We start from the raw sequence: 18,866 nt of genomic DNA, 5'->3' as shown, positions 1-18,866 counted from the left end.
CAGGAGGACATGATGGAGGTGATGAGGACACAGGAGGACATGATGGAGGTGATGAGGACACGGAGACATGATGGAGGTGATGAGGACATAGGGGGACATGATGGAGGTGATGAGGACACAGGAGGACATAATGGAGGTGAGGAGGACACAGGGGGACATGATGGAGGTGATGAGGACACAGGAGGACATGATGGAGGTGATGAGGCACAGGGGGACATGATGGAGGTGATGAGGACACGGGGACATGATGGAAGTGAAGAGGACACAGGGAAGAATGATGGTGCTGATGAGGTCACAGGGAAGAATGATGGAGGTGATGAGGACACAGGAGGAAATGATGGAGGTGATGAGGACACAGGAGGACATGATGGCTGTGATGAGGACACAGGAGGACATGATGGAGATGATGAGGACACAGGACGACATGATGGAGGTGATGAGGACAAAGAAGGACATGATGGAGGTGATGAGGACAAAGGATGACATGATGGAGTTGATGAGGACACAGGGGGACATGATGGAGGTGATGAGGACACAGGAGGACATGTTGGAGGTGATGAGGACACAGGGGGACATGATGGAGGTGATGAGGACACAGGAGGACATGATGGAGGTGATGAGGTCACAGGAGGACATGATGGAGGTGATGAGGACACAGGAGGACATGATGGAGGTGATGAGGACACAGGTGGGCATGATGGAGGTGAAGAGGGCACAGGGGGACATGATGGAGGTGATGAGGACACAGGAGGACATGATGGAGGTGATGAGGACACAGGAGGACATGATGGAGGTGATGAGGACACGGAGACATGATGGAGGTGATGAGGACACAGGAGGACATGATGGAGATGATGAGGACACAGGAGGACATGATGGAGGTGATGAGGACACAGGAGGACATGATGGAGGTGATGAGGACACGGAGACATGATGGAGGTGATGAGGACATAGGGGGACATGATGGAGGTGATGAGGACACAGGAGGACATGATGGAGGTGAGGAGGACACAGGGGGACATGATGGAGGTGATGAGGACACAGGAGGACATGATGGAGGTGATGAGGACACAGGAGGACATGATGGCTGTGATGAGGACACAGGAGGACATGATGGAGATGATGAGGACACAGGAGGACATGATGGAGGTGATGAGGACAAAGGAGGACATGATGGAGGTGATGAGGACAAAGGAGGACATGATGGAGGTGATGAGGACACAGGGGGACATGATGGAGGTGATGAGGACAAAGGAGGACATGATGGAGGTGATGAGGACACATGAGGATATAATGAAGGTGATGAGGACACAGGGGGACTTGATGGAAGCGATGAGGGCACAGGGGGACATGATGGAGGCGATGAGGCCACAGGGGAAAATGATAGAGGTGATAAGGACATAGGTGGACATGATAGAGGTGATGAGGACACAGGGGAACAGGATGGAGGTGATGAGGCCACAGGGGAACATGATGGAAGCAATGAGGGCACAGGAGGACATGATGGAGGTGATGGGGACACATGAGGACATAATGGACGTGATGAGGACACAGGGGGACATGATGGAGGTGATGAGGACACAGGGGGACATGATGGAAGTGATGAGGGCACAGGGGAACATGATTGAGGTGATGAGGACACAGGGAGACATGATGGAAGCGATGAGGGCACAGAAGGACATCATGGAGGTGATGAGGACACAGGGGGACATGACGGAGGTGATGAGGGCACAGGGGGACATGATGGAGGTGATGAGGGCACAGGAGGACATGATGGAGGTGATGAGGACACAGGGGGACATGATGGAGGTGATGAGGGCACAGGAGGACATGATGGAGGTGATGAGGACACAGGGGAACATGATGGAGGTGATGAGGGCACAGGAGGACATGATGGAGGTGATGAGGACACAGGGGGACATGATGGAGGTGATGAGGGCACAGGAGGACATGATGGAGGTGATGAGGACACAGGGGGACATGATGGAGGTGATGAGGACACAGGGGGACATGATGGAGGTGATGAGGGCACAGGAGGACATGATGGAGGTGATGAGGACACAGGGGGACATGATGGAGGTGGTGAGGGCACAGGAGGACATGATGGAGGTGATGAGGCCACAGGAGGACATAATGGAGGTGATGAGGACACAGGGAGACATGATGGAGGTGATGAGGACACAGGGAGACATGATGGAGGTGATGAGGACACAGAAGGACATGATGGAGGTTATGAGGACACAGGAGGACATGATGGAGGTGATGAGGACACAGGGGGACATGATGGAGGTGATGAGGACACAGGGGGACATGATGGAGGTGATGAGGACACAGAAGGACATGATGGAGGTGATGAGGACACGGAGACATGATGGAGGTGATGAGGACATAGGGGGGCATGATGGAGGTGATGAGGCCACAGGAGGACGTGATGGAGGTGATGAGGACACAGGGGGACATGATGGAGGTGATGAGGACACAGGAGGACATGATGGAGGTGATGAGGACACAGGGGGACATGATGGAGGTGATGAGGACACAGAGGGACATGATGGAGGTGATGAGGACACAGAAGGACATGATGGAGGTGATGAGGACACAGGAGGACATGATGGAAGTGATGAGGACACAGGGGAACATGATGGAGGTGATGAGGACACAGGAGGACATGATGGAGGTGATGAGGACACAGAAGGACATGATGGAGGTGATGAGGACACAGGGAGACATGATGGAGGTGATGAGGACACAGAAGGACATGATGGAGGTGATGAGGACACAGGAGGACATGATGGAGGTGATGAGGACACAGGGGGACATGATGGAGGTGATGAGGACACAGGGGGACATGATGGAGGTGATGAGGACACAGAAGGACATGATGGAGGTGATGAGGACACAGGAGGACATGATGGAAGTGATGAGGACACAGGGGAACATGATGGAGGTGATGAGGACACAGGAGGCCATGATGGAGGTGATGTGGACACAGGAGGACATGATGGAGGTGATGATGACACAGGGGAACATGATGGAGGTGATCGGGACACAGGAGGACATGATGGAGGTGATGAGGACACAGGAGGACATGATGGAGGTGATGAGGACACAAGGGATGGTGGTGATCAGGGTGCGGAGCTGATCTCACAGATATCACACACATTATCTGTTATGATAAGAGATATAAATGTGATCTTCTATGTGCAGGATCCTGCAGACATATTACTGGATGTAAACACGGCTGATAATAATCTCCTTATATCAGACGACCTGAAAACTGCGACCAGGACAGAAATAGACCATAATCGTCCAGAAACAGCAGACAGATTCCAGTATCATCCTCAGGTGATGAGCAGGAGGGGATTTACCTCAGGACGACATTACTGGGGTTTATACAGAGGACTTTTTGTATCATTGAATACTTAGAATTATCTGACAGTAAAATGATCCCGTTACGTCACCAGATCTCTAGTGATGGAGTCAGGATATATCTGGATTATGAGGCCGGGCAGCTGTCCTTTTATGAGCTGTGTGACCCCATCAGACACTTACACACCTTCACTGCCGCCTTCACCGAGCCCCTTCATGCTATAATTTATGTATATGATGGTTGTATAAGGATGCGTGCCCACGTTGCGTATTACAAGTGTATATGCTGCGCTCAAAAATCCGCAGCATGTTTATTAATTTTGCGTTTCCGCATGCGGATGGTACCCAAGTCTGGAGGAGAGGAGACTGTCATCCAGACCTGGGTACCAAAGAACCTGTAAAAAAAAGAATAAAATAAAGTTTATACTTATCTTCTGATGTCTTCCCGGTGTTTTCCCGCCGTTGCGAGGTGTGTGAAGGACCTGCCACGTCATTGAGTCATGTGACCCATCACATGACTCAATGACGTCACCGCAGGTCCTGTACACAACAGCGGGAGCCGCTCAAGACTCCGGACGGGGCCGAGAATGCATCGGAAAGTGAGTATAAACTTTATTTTTTTATTTTTTACCATTCTGATTCTTTTTTTTTTAACTATTACTTGGTCACACTATATAAATCCATGCCGGTTGCCGGTTGCCGGTTGCATGGATTTATATAGTCTGAACAAGTTGTCAAGCACTTTTCCAAGTGATACTTAAATCACTTGGAGAAGTGCTTGATAACCCGCATGCGGAAATGCATGTGAAGAACGCTTCACATCCGCATGTCCCTGGCAGGAAAACTGCATGTAAAATCCGCATGCGATTTTCCCGCCAGGGAGAAGCGTAAAAAATATGCTTCAGGTCCGCAACATGGGCACATAGCCTAAAGATATCAGGGAGGAGCAGCTGTGAGGAAACATCATCCTACAATCTACCCGGTGACTGGTGACATAACAGGGAGTAGAATCTGATTGGTGGAGCATTCAGCCAGTGGGGGGATCTACAGACGCTTCTCATTTGTTTTAGTCTTGGATTTGTCCTGTACAGAGAGCTGTGGTTGGATCTTCCAGCAGAACATGACAGAAGTTTTCTTTAGAGAATTTTCAAGGTATTAAATTCCCCATTATCTGCAAATTAAGTTGATAAACTTCTAAATTAAAAACTTCTGACCATTGTTACTAAAAACATCAGGAACGTAAATTGCATAAAAAACAAAGGCATGAGATTGATTGTGTCCAGGTGTATTCATGCGTCACCGACATCAGGATTCCTGCGGCAATCAGTGCAGCACAATATCTCACTGTAGGGCCGTGGCCCCACGATCAGTATAAGGCCGCGGCCCCACGATCAGTATTCAGTCAGTATTTTTTCTCAGGAGTGGGTGATAAATGCAGAATTGGTGACTTGTTTCTATTCTACCTTTCCTCTGATTGTTCCTCACCTGGTTTTGGCTCCCACTCCTGAGAGAAAATGGATACCTGTGCAAGTATTGCTGCAGTAGGAAGATGCCACACGACCACCTGCGAAACTGCGGCAATGGATTCCCGTCGTGACCTGCAGTGATTTTGCACTAGTTTTGTGGAAATGCCGCCTCTGTGTAATTTTGGTTCCGCTCTGCCCCACAACATACACAAACTGCAACCTCATTCAGATGTCGGTTTATCACGAACATGTTCCATCTGTGATGTTCATGGATAGAACATGTACCCGTTACACTCTATGGGGCTGTTCACATAGCTATGGTTTTTTTTGAAAACCATATGTCTGCACAAAAAATCAATTAGACGTCCATTTTTTATCTTTGTCATGGATGAAAATTACCCATATGTACAAATCTGTGGACTCAAGAAAATCAGATCTGAATACAAAACAACTACAACTATTCCCTGATGTGCTGGACCTTTAGCTCTGGAGTCCTCTATCCCGCGCACCTGCCTGTTATTAGGATTCTGCACAGGTAATCTGTGGTGCGGAGAGGACTCCATTCTGCCTTTTGGCTGCTGTATTCTCCTTTCCTTCCATTTCAGGTTTTACCTATTAGAAGCTTTATTACATATAAAACAAAGCTACACCTACAATGTGATACCTCCTGAGGAAGCTGCTGAGGGTGGTGATACGCGGTGAGTTGTTTGGTCCTTGGCTTCAGATAGAGTTGGTTAGCTTTTCTCTTTTGCTTATGTGCTGATGTTACTATTCTTTATACTGGGTATTTTTTTTTTTTTTAATTTCTCTACCATGCATGGGTTCTCTGTTTTGTCCAATATCTTTCTAGGGTGTTTTTTTTCCTCTTATTTTATCACAATTCTTTTTAAGGCTATGTTCACATGCTACTTTTTATATCTGCATCCAAAAACTGCTCTCTTGGAAGAAAAAAAAAAAAAAATTATATATATTTTTCCACTAAATAAATTTGATCAATTTGCCCCAAAAATATTTTGTTTCACATATGTCTTAGTGGTGGCTTAACATCTTCTTGTGATGTCCAGTCTTTTATGGTGGAAGGAAAGATGAACTTTGGGATCGTGAAAAATGCAGGAAAAAAAAAACAAAACCACTTAAGGGAAAAAAAATAAAATAAATTAAGTGGTTGGTTTTTTGTTTTTTTTTTGTGGGGGGGGGGGAAATCCACAATTACAAATGTAACAGCGGGGGGAGTTGACTTGGTCTGGAATAGTTTACCCAACACACCAGCGGTGCATTTTGTAGGGTGGGCACCATTTACTTCACACGTTGGTGGCCATTGGAGTTGGTCAGGCATTGCTCAGTTTCATACTTTGGTCAATGTTTAGGTTTACACACCACTAAATGAAATTTAATTTTTCACTAAAAAAAGCAGCAAATACTGATGTCTTTTGCGCTTACTCATTGCTGTTTATGGGTTAAAAAAAACCCTGTGCTGAAAGTGACATGCTGCAGCTTTCCAATTCAGTCAGGAAAAAGTACATGAGCTTTCTGAAACCTCATAGCTCGTGCAGGTACTTTAAAAAGCAGCTTTTAATTTGCACAACAAAAAGCAACAAAAAATGCAATGTGTGAACATAGCCTAAGCTCTAAAACATCATATTTATTACACTTCAATCCTTCAAATATGTTTTGAATTTTTATTGCATTATCATTATTGGTAGGGGGGTAGGTATTTCATTTTTGTGCACCAACTGTATCTCTACCCATTATTCTGACTTGAGGACTTGGTCCATTCTTGCTTGTTCTCTTGGGCTTAGATATATTACCGTAAAGACCTTTTAGTGTCTTTTACCTGCTGCTACATTATATTATATAATAGATGCGTAGCTTTCTATTTGCATATGCTTTGAAGTTTTCCATAAATTCACGGACACTTCCTCCTGTAGTTGGGACCTGGACCAGACTGGGGAGGGGTGGAAGTACAGTGACGGCAAAAAAGAAATAAAAAATCTTTACAAGTTCAATGAAACCACAATCTTAACATTCAAGTGTCTTATTGTGGGTATTTACATTTTACTAAGCCACTATTGCTATTAGACAGACTTTATCTCCTCCATTGTATACACTTTTAAGTAGTTAAATCATGACGTGGATTTTGCATGTAAATTTTTCTTTTTTTGCCGACACGATATTTAGTAACAGACAATGTAAATGTTATAGTTTCAGCTTATTTATCTTTTTTATTTTTTTTATTATCTGGGTGTTGGGATTAATAATACCCACATTTTGATCTGCTGCCTTTTCTGTTTGCCTTGGGTTATGTTCACATGAACTAATCTTTGTGGACCAGTTGCAGACATGACTGGTCCAATGTGCTACTGTGTGCTCATCCACATGGACTATAAAACTATGATCCGCCGAATATACATGCATTAGTCTTGTCCATAAAGCAAATCTGAGTAACCAATGCTGACTTCCCCCCCTGATCTGTGGAAACAGGCGATGTGCTAGTGCACATGAGCTGATCATGTTGTTGGTATATAGTACCTTGCACACATGGACAGAAAACAAGTTCATGTGATCATAGCCTTGGGTCTCATTCAGACATCCTTTTTATGTGTAAGTGTAACATCCGGGCATTTCAGACCTAACATGTAACTGACAGTGATGAGCGCAAGCACTCGTTACTTGTTTGCCTATGGTGCTAGGGTATGCAGAGTATCGCAGGTGTAAGAGTCCCCAAGGCTGCATGTTTCGTGGCTGTTAAGACAGCCACAAACCAAGCAGGGATTGCCTGACAAACAGCCACGACACATGCGGATGTTGGGACTCGAACACCCGTGATACGAGTTGTTATGGAGACCCTCTTTGTTTTAAGGAGAACTTTGGAATAGACGGCAAAGGGTCTTCACACTGCCAGTGAGATTCAAATTAAGATCCTTCATCGATGAAGGAAGAGAGACAGAATACATGTGACATGCATTGTCAGCAGGTAGAGTCTTCCCCGTGTGGCAGCAAAGACTCGCCATATTTATTAACTAGCCAGAACAGAACTTCATTGTTACAGAAAACTGAAATAGACTTATTAGTAACAATTTTCCCTTGGCTCAGCGTAAACCTTCTTGTCAAGGACTTTACAGGAAACAAGTATCTTAGTCCGACATTCCACAATGTAAAATTAGAAAACACTCAAGCAGACTTCAGATATAGCAAAAATCTAAATTGTTTTTATCTAAACTAATAATGATATTAACCCCTTAACAACATCTGACGTACTAATACGCGTCTGTGCCCTGGGACTTAAGAGCCAGACCCGTATTAGTACGTCATGGTGATCGCGCGCGCACACAGGCTGTGCGGGCGCGATCGCCGCCGGGTGTCAGCTGATTGTCACAGCTGACACCCGATACTATGTGCAGGGAACGGTCCTGCACCGCTCTCAGCACATTAACCCCCGCGATGCTGTGATCGAAGTCGATTGCAGCATTGCGGTGGGAAGGGGAGGTGATCGCAGATACTCGCCTCCTCTTCCGGCTTCCAGCGCTGTCTCGCGCGGCTTCCCGGGTGTTGCCATGACGACCCGATGTCGTCATGACAACATCCGGGTCACCAGACAAGCAGGAAGATTGTTTGGACATGCGCAGTGCATCTCCAAACAATCTTTTCCCTGTCCAGCGCTGAATGCCTGCATGGCACAGGGATGGTGCTGCATTCCTGTGCCATGCAGGCGATCAGAGAAAAAAAAAGTGAAAGTCCCATAGTGGGACAAAGTAACAAAGCATATAAACTTTCAGAAAGTGAAAAAAAAATTTAAAAAAATTGCAAAAATATAAAAAAAAAATAATAATCCACCAAAAATATAATGTACCCATCAATAAATATTATTATAAAAAAAAAAAACAATAAAAGTACACATTTGGTATCGCTGCGTCTGAAACAACCTGACCTATAAAACTGTCCCACTAGTTAACCCCTTCAGTGAACACGGTTAAAAAAAAAAAAAAAAAAAAAAACGAAGCAAAAAACAATGATTTATCACCATACTGCCAAACAAAAAATGGAATAACACGCGATCAAAAAGACAAATATAAATAAAAATGGTACCGCTGAAAACGTCATCTCATCCCGCAAAAAACAAGCAGACATACAGCTCCATCAGCCGAAAAATAAAAAAGTTATAGCTCTCAGAATAAAGCTAAGCTAATAATTTTTTCTATAAAATTGCTTTTATGTAAAAGTGCAAAACATAGAAAAACAATATAAATGTGGTACCGCTGTTAACGTACTGACCCGAAGAATAAAGCTACCTCATCAATTTTACCACACGCGGAACAGAATAAAAAAAAAAATAAATAAAAAAAAAAAAATTCCTGAATTGTTGTTTTTTGTTTATTCTGCCTCCCAAAAATCGGAATAGAAAGCGATCAAGAAATGTCACGTGCCTGAAAATGGCACCAATAACTACGTCAACTCATCCCGCAAAAAAACGAGCCATCACATGACTGTCTGCCAAAATCTGGAAAAATTATAGCTCTCAAAATATGGCGATGCAAAAACTAGATTTTACAAAAAATGCGTCTTTTAGTGTGTGACAGCTGTCAGTCATAAAAACCCCATATGATTCTGGCATTGCTGTAATCACACCGACCCGAAGAATAAAGTCGTCTAATCACTTATACCGCACAAGGAACGGCGTAAAAAATAAACGCTAGGGTTAGGGCTGGGTTTGGGGCTGGGGTTGTGATTTTTTTCAAAAGTAAGAAAAAAAGATGACGATATGGCGACTAGTGTTGAGCGCAAGTGCTCGCTACTTGAGTTTGCATCGGGTGCTCTGGTATGCATTGAGTATCGTGGGTATTTGAGTGACATGCTCGAGTCTCCGCCCCATATGCTTCGCGGCCAAAAAACTTTACGGGGATTGCCTGCCATGCACGAGCGATCCCCGCATGTTTTTTTTTTTGGGGTGTCTAGTAACCGTGAAACATGCGGAGCAGGGACTCGAGCATGTCACTCGAGCACACGCTGTACATGGTGCATACCTGAGTACCCGATGCAAACTCAAGTAGCGAGCACTTGCACTCAAGACTAATGACAACATTAGGTCATCATATTGAATAAGTTATCAAATTCTGTGTCGTACCTCTGGGTTCAAAATGTTCACTATACACCTTAATAAAATCCTTGAGGGGTATAGTTTCCAAAATGGGGTCACTTGTGGGGGAGCTCCACTGTTTAGGCACATCACGGGCTCTCCAAACGCGACATGGTGTCCGCTAACAAATTGAATGGAAAATCGGCTCAAATTGTTAGCGGATGCCATGTTGCGTTTGGAGAGGCCCTGTGTGCCCAAACATTGGAGCTCCCCAAAAAGTGACCCCATTTTGGAAACTAGACCCCCCCCCCCCCCCCCCCCCCCAAGGCACCTATCTAGATGCATAGTGAGCACTTGGAACCCTCAGGTGCTTCACAAATTGATTCATAAAAATGAAAAAGTGTTACTTTTTCATTTTTACGAATCAATTTGTGAAGCACCTAGGGGTTCCAAGTGCTCACTATGCATCTAGATAGGTGCCTTGGGGGGTCTAATTTCCAAAATGGGGTCACTTGTGGGGGAGCTCCAATTTTTGGGCACACAGGGCCTCTTCAAACGCAACATGGCGTCCGCTAATTATTCAAGCAAATTTTACAATCAAAAAGTCAAATGGCGCTCCTTCCGTTCCGAGCCCTGCCGTGCGCCCAAACAGTGTTTTTTTTCCCCACATATTGGGTATCTGCGTGCCCAGGGGAAATTGCACAACAAATTTTGGGGTCCATTTTTTCTTGTTACCCCTGTGAAAATAAAAAAAATTGGGTCTAAAGTAACATTTTTGTGAAAGTTAAATGTTCATTTTTTTTTCTTCCACATTCCAAAAATTCCTGTGAAGCACCTGAAGGGTTAATAAAGCTTGTGAATGTGGTTTTGAGCACCTTGAGGAGTGCAGTTTTTAGAATGGTGTCACTTTTGGGTATTTTCTGTCATAAAGACCTCTCAAAGTGACTTCAAATGTGATGTGGTCCCTAAAAAAAATGGTTTTGTAAATTTTGTTGGAAAAATGAGAAATCGCTGGTCAACTTTTAACCCTTATAGCTCCCTAACAAAAAAAAAATGTTGGTTCCAAAATTGTGCTGATGTAAAGTAGACATGTGGGAAATGTTATTTATTAACTCTTTTGTGTGACATATCTCTCTGATTTAAGGGCATAAAAATTGAAAATTGCAAAATTTTCAAAAATTTTCGCCAAATTTCCGTTTTTTTTCACAAATAAACGCAAGTGATAGCGAAGAAATTTTACCACTATCATGAAGTACAATATGTCACGAAAAAACAGTCTCAGAATCAGGGGGATCCGTTGAAGCGTTCCAGAGTAATTACCTCATAAAGTGACAGTGGTCAGAATTGTAAAAATTGGCCCGGTCATTAACGTGCAAACCACCCTCGGGGCTTAAGGGGTTAAAATAACCACAACAGAGACTATGCATACCTAAGCACCATAGGCAAACTCTAGTAAAGAGCACTTGCGCTCATCACTGGTAACTATATAATCTCTGGTTTTTAAATAAAGTAATGAGAAAATCAATGATGGTAAAAAAGGAGACCGACAATCTGAAGATTAGTCTGTTTTTAACAAATCCGAAAGAAATGGACGTCTGAGTAGTAGATTTCCTCTTGCATGGTTGATTTTATTATATATTTTTTTTTACATGGTGTTTTATAGCAACCTCCTAAACTGAGATCACACCCATTGTTCTCTGATCCTTACAAACTTTGTACCTTTTCTTCCTTCTGTCAGCGATGGCATCTGCAGGTCCCGAAAAGGAGCTGAAATGTTCCCTGTGTCTCCATCTGTATACAGATCCCGTAGTCCTGAGATGTGGACACAACTTCTGCCAGATCTGTATCTATCAGGTCCTGATTACACAGGACAGGTCTGGAGTTTATTTCTGCCCTGAATGTAGAGAAGAGTTTCAGGAGCGTCCATCACTGGTGAGGAACATAACTCTGTGTAATGTAGTGAAGAACTTCTGGTCTAATCGTGGGGAAGATGCCTCAATCCCCTGCACGTACTGTGTGGACCCTCCTGCACCTGCTGTTAGATCCTGTCTACACTGTGAGGCTTCTCTGTGTGCTAATCACCTGAGGGTTCACAGCAAAAGACCAGAACACATCCTCGCTGATCCCAGCACTTCCCTGCAGACCAAGAAATGCTCTGCCCATAAGGAGCTCCTGAAGTATTACTGCACTGAGGACGCTGCTTGTATCTGTGTGTCCTGCAGTCTGATTGGAGAACATCAGGGACATAAAGTGGAGCTTCTAGACGAAGCCTTTGGGAAAAAGAAGGAGAAGTTGAGAAATGTTCTGCAGAAACTGATTACAAACAGAATTAAAACTCGGGGAAGAGTCGAGAATCTGGAGGAGCGCAGGAGGAAACTTCAAGATCAAGCATCTCGAGAAGCTGAGAAAGCCACTGCCTTGTTGATGTACATCAGGAGACGTTTGGACGACCTGGAGAAGGGGGTCCTGCGTGACCTCTCCAGGCGGGAAGAACGGTTGTCACAGTCATTGTCTGATGTGATCCAGAATCTGGAAATAAAGAAGGACGAGCTGTCCAGGAAGATGAGACACATTGGGGAGCTGTGTAACATGACTGATCCACTGACTGTCTTACAGGAACCGGACACCGGTGAGTTGTGTGATCTGGAGGAGGAGAGAGGTGATGAGGACACAGGAGGACGTGATGAAGATGATTGGGGCGCAGAGATAATCTCGCACATATCACAAACATTATCTGATATAATAAGAGGTGTATGTGTGGCCTATGTGACGTATGCACAGACTCCTGTAGACTTCTTACTGGATATAAACACTGCTGATAATAATCTCCTTATATCAGACGACCTGAAAACTGCGACCTGGACAAGAGTAACACAGAATCGTCCAGAAACCGCAGAGAGATTCCAGTGTAATCAGGTGATGAGCAGGAGGGGATTTACCTCAGGACGACATTACTGGGATGTAGAGATCAGTAAGTCAGGTTTGTGGAGTGTGGGGATGTGTTACCCCAGTATAGACAGGAGGGGGCGTCAGTCACACATTGGAGATAATAACAAGTCCTGGTGTTTAGGTGGAGGGTCGGGTCCTGAAATTCCATATTCAGTGATGCATGACAGTAAAGTGATCCCGTTACCTCACCAGATCTCCAGTGATGGAGTCAGGATATGTCTGGATTATGAGGCCGGGCTACTGTCCCTTTATGAACTGTGTGACCCCATCAGACACTTGCACACCTTCACTGCCACCTTCACCGAGCCCCTTCATGCTGTGTTATGTGTACATAATGGTTTTATAAATATATCAGGGAGCAGCAGATAGAAGAATGATCGGGGACTTATCTGCACTACATGAATCTATAAATTCACTGGAGGTTGAAATATAGATGCTAAAATGCAGCCGCGTTAAATGTCCTCTGGATAAGGCCTATATCTATATATAATTTTTTTTTTTTTTTTTGTTTGAAACTTGTATTTAACTTTTTCCATTAAATAAGGGGCCTCATCATAGATCTCAAGTTCCAGACCGGTGCAATTACATTGATGTAAGCGCTGCATCTCCGGTGATTTGGTGACCTGGTCATGTTAGCACTACAGCCTTTACTGTTTTGTTGTCCACTCCTCCTATACCTTCCCCTTTTGACTTTTCCATGCTTATTGAAGATGAGATGTATCCAAGAATAGTAATGATGTAATACCATATGCATGTTTTTTTCCTTGTTCTTTTTGTGAAATCAATAAAATCTATTGCAGCATTAGGCGGCTTGTTTTTATAACTTGGCATGCTGGTTTTCTGTCAAATTTATACTGTATGTATGATCCTATAACTAACTCCTTCACAACATATGATGTATTTGTATGTCAAGATTGGGAAGGGGTTTCCGCACAACTGCTGCTGGGAGATCAACTCAAGAGATGGCCAAACTACATCTGTAATGGCCAGGGGATGTACTCTCAATGCCCCGGCTGTATAAACCCTTCAAATGCAAAAAATCAATAGCCATCTCGGCATTTAAAAGGCACCCTCCTGTCCCAAAGTAATTGTAGATATGGCAAAAAAGAGGTCAAATAATGACCATGGGGTATACCAGCTACTGTGACCTGTTAGACCATGCCAGGAGCAGGGTCTAAAAGGCATTTTGTCAGTGTAACACTGACTGCTGCAATCTATTACAGCAATGATTAGTAAATTAAAGTAGAAGTCACATAGAAGTGTCGGGGTCGTAGCGACATTCCACTCGTCCTCCAGTCACTCCAAATTAAGGCTATGAGCATGGGTCAGCCATTCAAAGAATGAGTCAGACAACAAGCTGGTTCAAACTCTGAGCATGCTCAGAAGGCTACTGGCAAGCCACGATCTCAGCAATGTTCTGTCTTTATTTCCGCATGCACAAACTTAAATACACTACGTAATGGGGAGGGGAAAGAGAGTGTTCGGGGCGGGGTAAGCCATAAATGTCTAGTATCCAGCCACTCCTGATTGGTCCACGACTCCTTAACTCGGTCTCTGGGCAGACAACAGTCAGTTGATGTTTTGGTTTCATTTCTCTGAAACAGGTGCTTGGCTGATACTGGCACCATCTTAGCATAAGTTTCGATCTAAGTAACACGTAGCAAGGAAAGCTTATTGTTATAGAACACAAAATGGTGGTTAGTACATAAGCAAAGCGTATAAAAGTGGAAAAATATATATTCTTTTTTACCCTGACATTCCCCCCTAAACACTAAGCTTTCCCTTGCTTTGGGGCCTTTGAGACTGTCCATGTGTGGGGAGAGGGGAGGTGAATTTCTTCACCCAATCATCTTAGAGACTGCCCCCTTATGGGACGCCCCCCAAACAATTGAGCCCTACCCTAAATGACACATGGAGTTCTCCCAACTGACCCTAAACTAGATCTCTCAATTGGACTCTGTCATGGGGGGTCTGGTCAGGCTTATTTAAAGGAGTGTATTTCTCCATATCTTCCTTACTGGTATCATCATGTAACAGAGATGTGGTTTCTTGATTCAAAAAGGTCCCGGAGGTTGGAACAGCATTGTTTATAGCTTTCCTGTATGAGGGGACTATGCAGCATACCATGTCATTCCTGCGCAATTCACTATGTCACAGTAATCAAATCAATACGTCTGGATTTTTGCGTATCTACCCAAAATGTGGTAGCTGTCCACCCTGGGACAGACAGTAAGCATATGGAAAGGATATAGAAGAAGGTAGTCATCTTTTATAGGCTCGCTTTGTCTCTCTTGCAGTGGGAGGTGTGAATCCAGGTGCTCTTGCCCTCAAGCTTCAGAGCTGTAGGAGTAGTCAGGATCACAGTGTAGGGGCCCTCAAATCTTGGTTGGAGACAGTCTTTCCGGACAAACTTCTTTACGTACACCAGGTCGCCTGGGGTGAAATCATGTACCGCATCACCTGTGGATTCTGGGAGAGAAGCAGATACTGTAGAGCGGGTGGTAGTCAATTCTTTAGACAGAGCAATCACAAATTTTACTACGCTATCATGTGTTTCAGACAACTCTTGGGGCCTAATTTCTCCTATTTTAGGTGGGGTCCCAAACAAAATTTCATAGGGAGTTAGCCCATGTTTAGCTTGTGGGGTGTGTCTGATATGATACAATACTATAGGGAGTAGGTCGAGCCAGGGGAGGGGATGATCTTGGGTCATTTTCAAGAGCTGGGTCTTGAGTGTGGAGTTCATCCTTTCCACTTTGCCTGAACTGGCAGGATGGTATGGAGTGTGGAGGCCCAAATCTGTTCCCAACATGTTCCAAAGTTCTTTGTAGATATTTGCTGTGAAAGCTGGTCCTTGATCCGATTCTATGACTTGGGGAACTCCAAATCTGCAGGCAATTTCAGTGATCAGTTTCTTGGCTGTGACTTTAGCAGTCATGTTGACAACCGGGTAGGCCTCGGGCCAGGCTGAGAACATATCCACGGCTACCAAAACGTACTCATATTTTCCTGCTTTAGGCATTTGGATATGGTCGACTTGTATTCTCTGCCAAGGGTAGTCTGGTTTAGCCAGGTGTTGGAGAGGGACCCGTGCCGTACACGTTGGGTTGCAGGTAGCGCAGACAGAGCAGGATTTTGAGTATGCAGTCACAGTGGAAGAGATTCCGGGTGCAAAGTACAGTTTCTTGATACATGCCAAGGCTTGATTCTTTCCTCTGTGTGTAGGCCCGTGAGCCCATGCTGCCATGGCTGAGTACATGCGCCTGGGCAAGCAAGGTTTTCCGTCCACTTGATAAAGAGCTGAGTCGATCTTTAAATCTTTGCGACCTGCCAGCACGGCTCCTGCCGCTTTCCATTGCTTGACTTCTTCAGTGGGGGTCTCCCTTTGTTCCTCACACAATTTTTCTTCAGGCATCCTGACCCCCCTGGATTCCACTCGTGTCTCCGCTGGACTTGTATGGTCTTCCGCCGGCTGTTCTTTGGCCCTTGCTCTAGTGAGCGCCACAGCTACGGTTTGCAGGGTCTCCCCCCCCCCCCCCCCCCCCCATCTCTTCTTCCTTTTCCTGCCACTTTGATGACACATTCTCCACTGCTGCAGTCTTGGCTGCTTGGTCAGCTAGGTGGTTGCCCCTGGCTTCCCTGGAATCTAGTCTTCCATGAGCCTTGACCTTGATAACAGCAACCTGAATGGGTAGTTCCAGGGCCTTCATTAGGGCCTTAATCCATGAGGCATGTTTCACTGGTGTACCTGCAGCTGTGATGAATCCTCTAGACTTCCACAAGAGTCCAGAATCATTGCAAATTCCATGTCCATACCTAGAATCGGTATATATGTTTGCCGTTGTTCCAGCTGCCAGGTGGCAGGCTTCTGTGAGCGCTACAAGTTCAGCTTCTTGTGCAGACATGTATGGTGGTAGAGCTTCAGCCTTGAGGACTGTTAGGTCTGTTGTGACAGCATATCCCGTGTGGAACTTCCCTTGAGGGTCTGCGAAACGGGATCCATCAGTCCATAGATGCAAGGCAGGGTGTGCGAGCGGATGTGCCACCATATTCTCTGGAGCAGAAGTCTCTTCCTGCAAAATGTTTATACAATCATGAGGTTCCACCAATGGACCTTCACCCTGTTCATCTCCCCCTCCCCCCTAGAAGGTGGAAGCAAAGTGGCAGGGTTGATAGTCAGACATCTGGTAAATGTTATATTGGAAGGCAACAATAGGGAACACTGCAGCCGCAGGTGTCTTTGGTTGGTTAGATGTTTCGGAGATGTTTGTTGCAGAACAGCCAAGAGATCATGGCCAGCCTGTATAACTAGATCATGTCCAAGGACGATATCAGCTGACTTGTCAAGGAGGATGTGAGCAGCGTGGACCGCCTTAAGGCACGTGGGGGCAGTTCGAGCGACAGGGTCCAGGCGGGCTGAGTAGTAGCCTAAAGGCCGATACTTATGATCATAGCGTTGTGCTAGAACTCCAGAGGCATGACCTTCCGATTCAGAGACAAAGAGGTGAAATGGCTGAGTATAGTCTGGTAAGCCCAAGGCCGGGGCAGAGACAACAGCCTGTTTAAGGCGGTCAAAACATAGTCTGCGTTGGTGAGAGACACGTGGATCTTCAGCATGAAGCCAGACGGAGCCTTCGTCCTTAAGACAGTCACACAGGGGTTGCATAAGCCTTGAGGCATCCGGGATCCATTGCCTGCAGTAAGTGATGAGGCCAAGGAAAGTCTGCATAGCGGAGTAGGTGGTTGGGAAGGTGATATCCATGATGGCTTGTTTTCTTTCTTCAGTCAGATGTCTAGCACCTTGTGATATACAATGTCCGAGGAAAATGACCTTGGGCAGACACCATTGGACTTTGCCTTTCGAGACCTTACAGTTAGCTGAGTGAAGAAACCAGAGAAGGGATGTTGACATCTCTGGCAAATTTTCTTCAGTGCCGCAGAGTAAAAGATCATCCACATACTGTAGAAGGGTGACCTGAGGGTTCTCTTGAACCCATGGCTCCAGAATAGACTTCATAGAATGAATGAATTGGTTAGGAGAGTTCTGGGCTCCTTGTGGAGTCCTGGTCCATGTAAGCTGTGCTCCTTGAAAGGTAATGCAAAAAGAAACCACGAATCTTCATGCAAGGGTATACTGAAGAAGGCATTGGCCAGATCTAACACCGTAAACAAGGTGGCCGTTGGAGGCACCTGAGACAAAAGGGTGTTTGGGTTGGGTACCACTGGAGTTTCTAAAATGGTAGCTGCATTGACTGCTCTGAGATCCTGAACCAACCGGTATCTTGGAGGCTCTCCCGGAGCGGTTTTCTTTTTTTTTTTTTTTTTTACAGGAAAGAGGGGTGTATTGCATGGAGATACACATCTGACAAGGACTCCTGACTCCAGGAGGGAAGCGATTTGGGTACCCAAGCTTTGTTCTTGTGCCGCCTTGAGGGGGTATTGTGGCAACCGTGGGTACCTGTGTCCAGGCTTGAGGTGTACTTGGACCGGGGGAACCTGCAGGAGGCCAACATCCTCTGGACCACAGAGAGTGAGGGAACTGTGAGGAAGAAATGACAGATGTGGCCGCCCCAGTGTCTACAGGTGGACCATCAACCATTGAAGTTCCTAGTGAAGTGACGGTCCCACAGGCGGCCGTGGGGTGCGTAGCCGGGAAAGTGGACACTGGTTGACCGGACCGTCATTGGCGTGGGTGAGATGGTTCACGGGAAGGTCCATGATTGCGTGGACCGTCATGAAACGAGCGGTCATGGTACTGTCTGCGGGTTGGACAGTCTCTGAAAATGTGATTAGGGCTACCACATTCCCAACACAGTATGCGTCCTTCAGAATCACGAGATTGTCTCTAGATGGTCCCTTGTCATTTCTTCTGTCTTGTTTTCTATATGTGGAAGGAGTATCATCACCTGTGCCTTTAACCATTACCCACTTGATTCCATGTTGGTTGCCAGGGGGTGGGTAGCTTTCTTGAGCTTAATATACCATGGCAGGAGCGGCTTTCTTCTTTG

The 18,866-nt window shown here is 45.4% G+C and overlaps 1 protein-coding gene across 1 annotated transcript; it reads left to right on the top strand.

Moving 5' to 3' along the window:
- The first annotated feature begins 11,649 nt into the window (after positions 1–11,649).
- On the top strand, positions 11,650–13,401 carry LOC141164267 (E3 ubiquitin/ISG15 ligase TRIM25-like). Its single transcript, XM_073649398.1, has one exon. The coding sequence runs from the start codon at positions 11,650–11,652 to the stop codon at positions 13,225–13,227; it is 1,578 nt and encodes a 525-aa protein (XP_073505499.1). The 3' UTR covers positions 13,228–13,401.
- Positions 13,402–18,866: the final 5,465 nt, after the last annotated feature.

This window comes from Phyllobates terribilis, unplaced genomic scaffold (genome assembly GCF_046119375.1).
Source record: "Phyllobates terribilis strain yellow unplaced genomic scaffold, ASM4611937v1 Scaffold_10__3_contigs__length_209671492, whole genome shotgun sequence".
Taxonomy (NCBI): domain Eukaryota; kingdom Metazoa; phylum Chordata; class Amphibia; order Anura; family Dendrobatidae; genus Phyllobates; species Phyllobates terribilis.
Note: the sequence above shows the minus strand (reverse complement) of the source record. Positions and strands in the feature narration are given on the sequence as shown.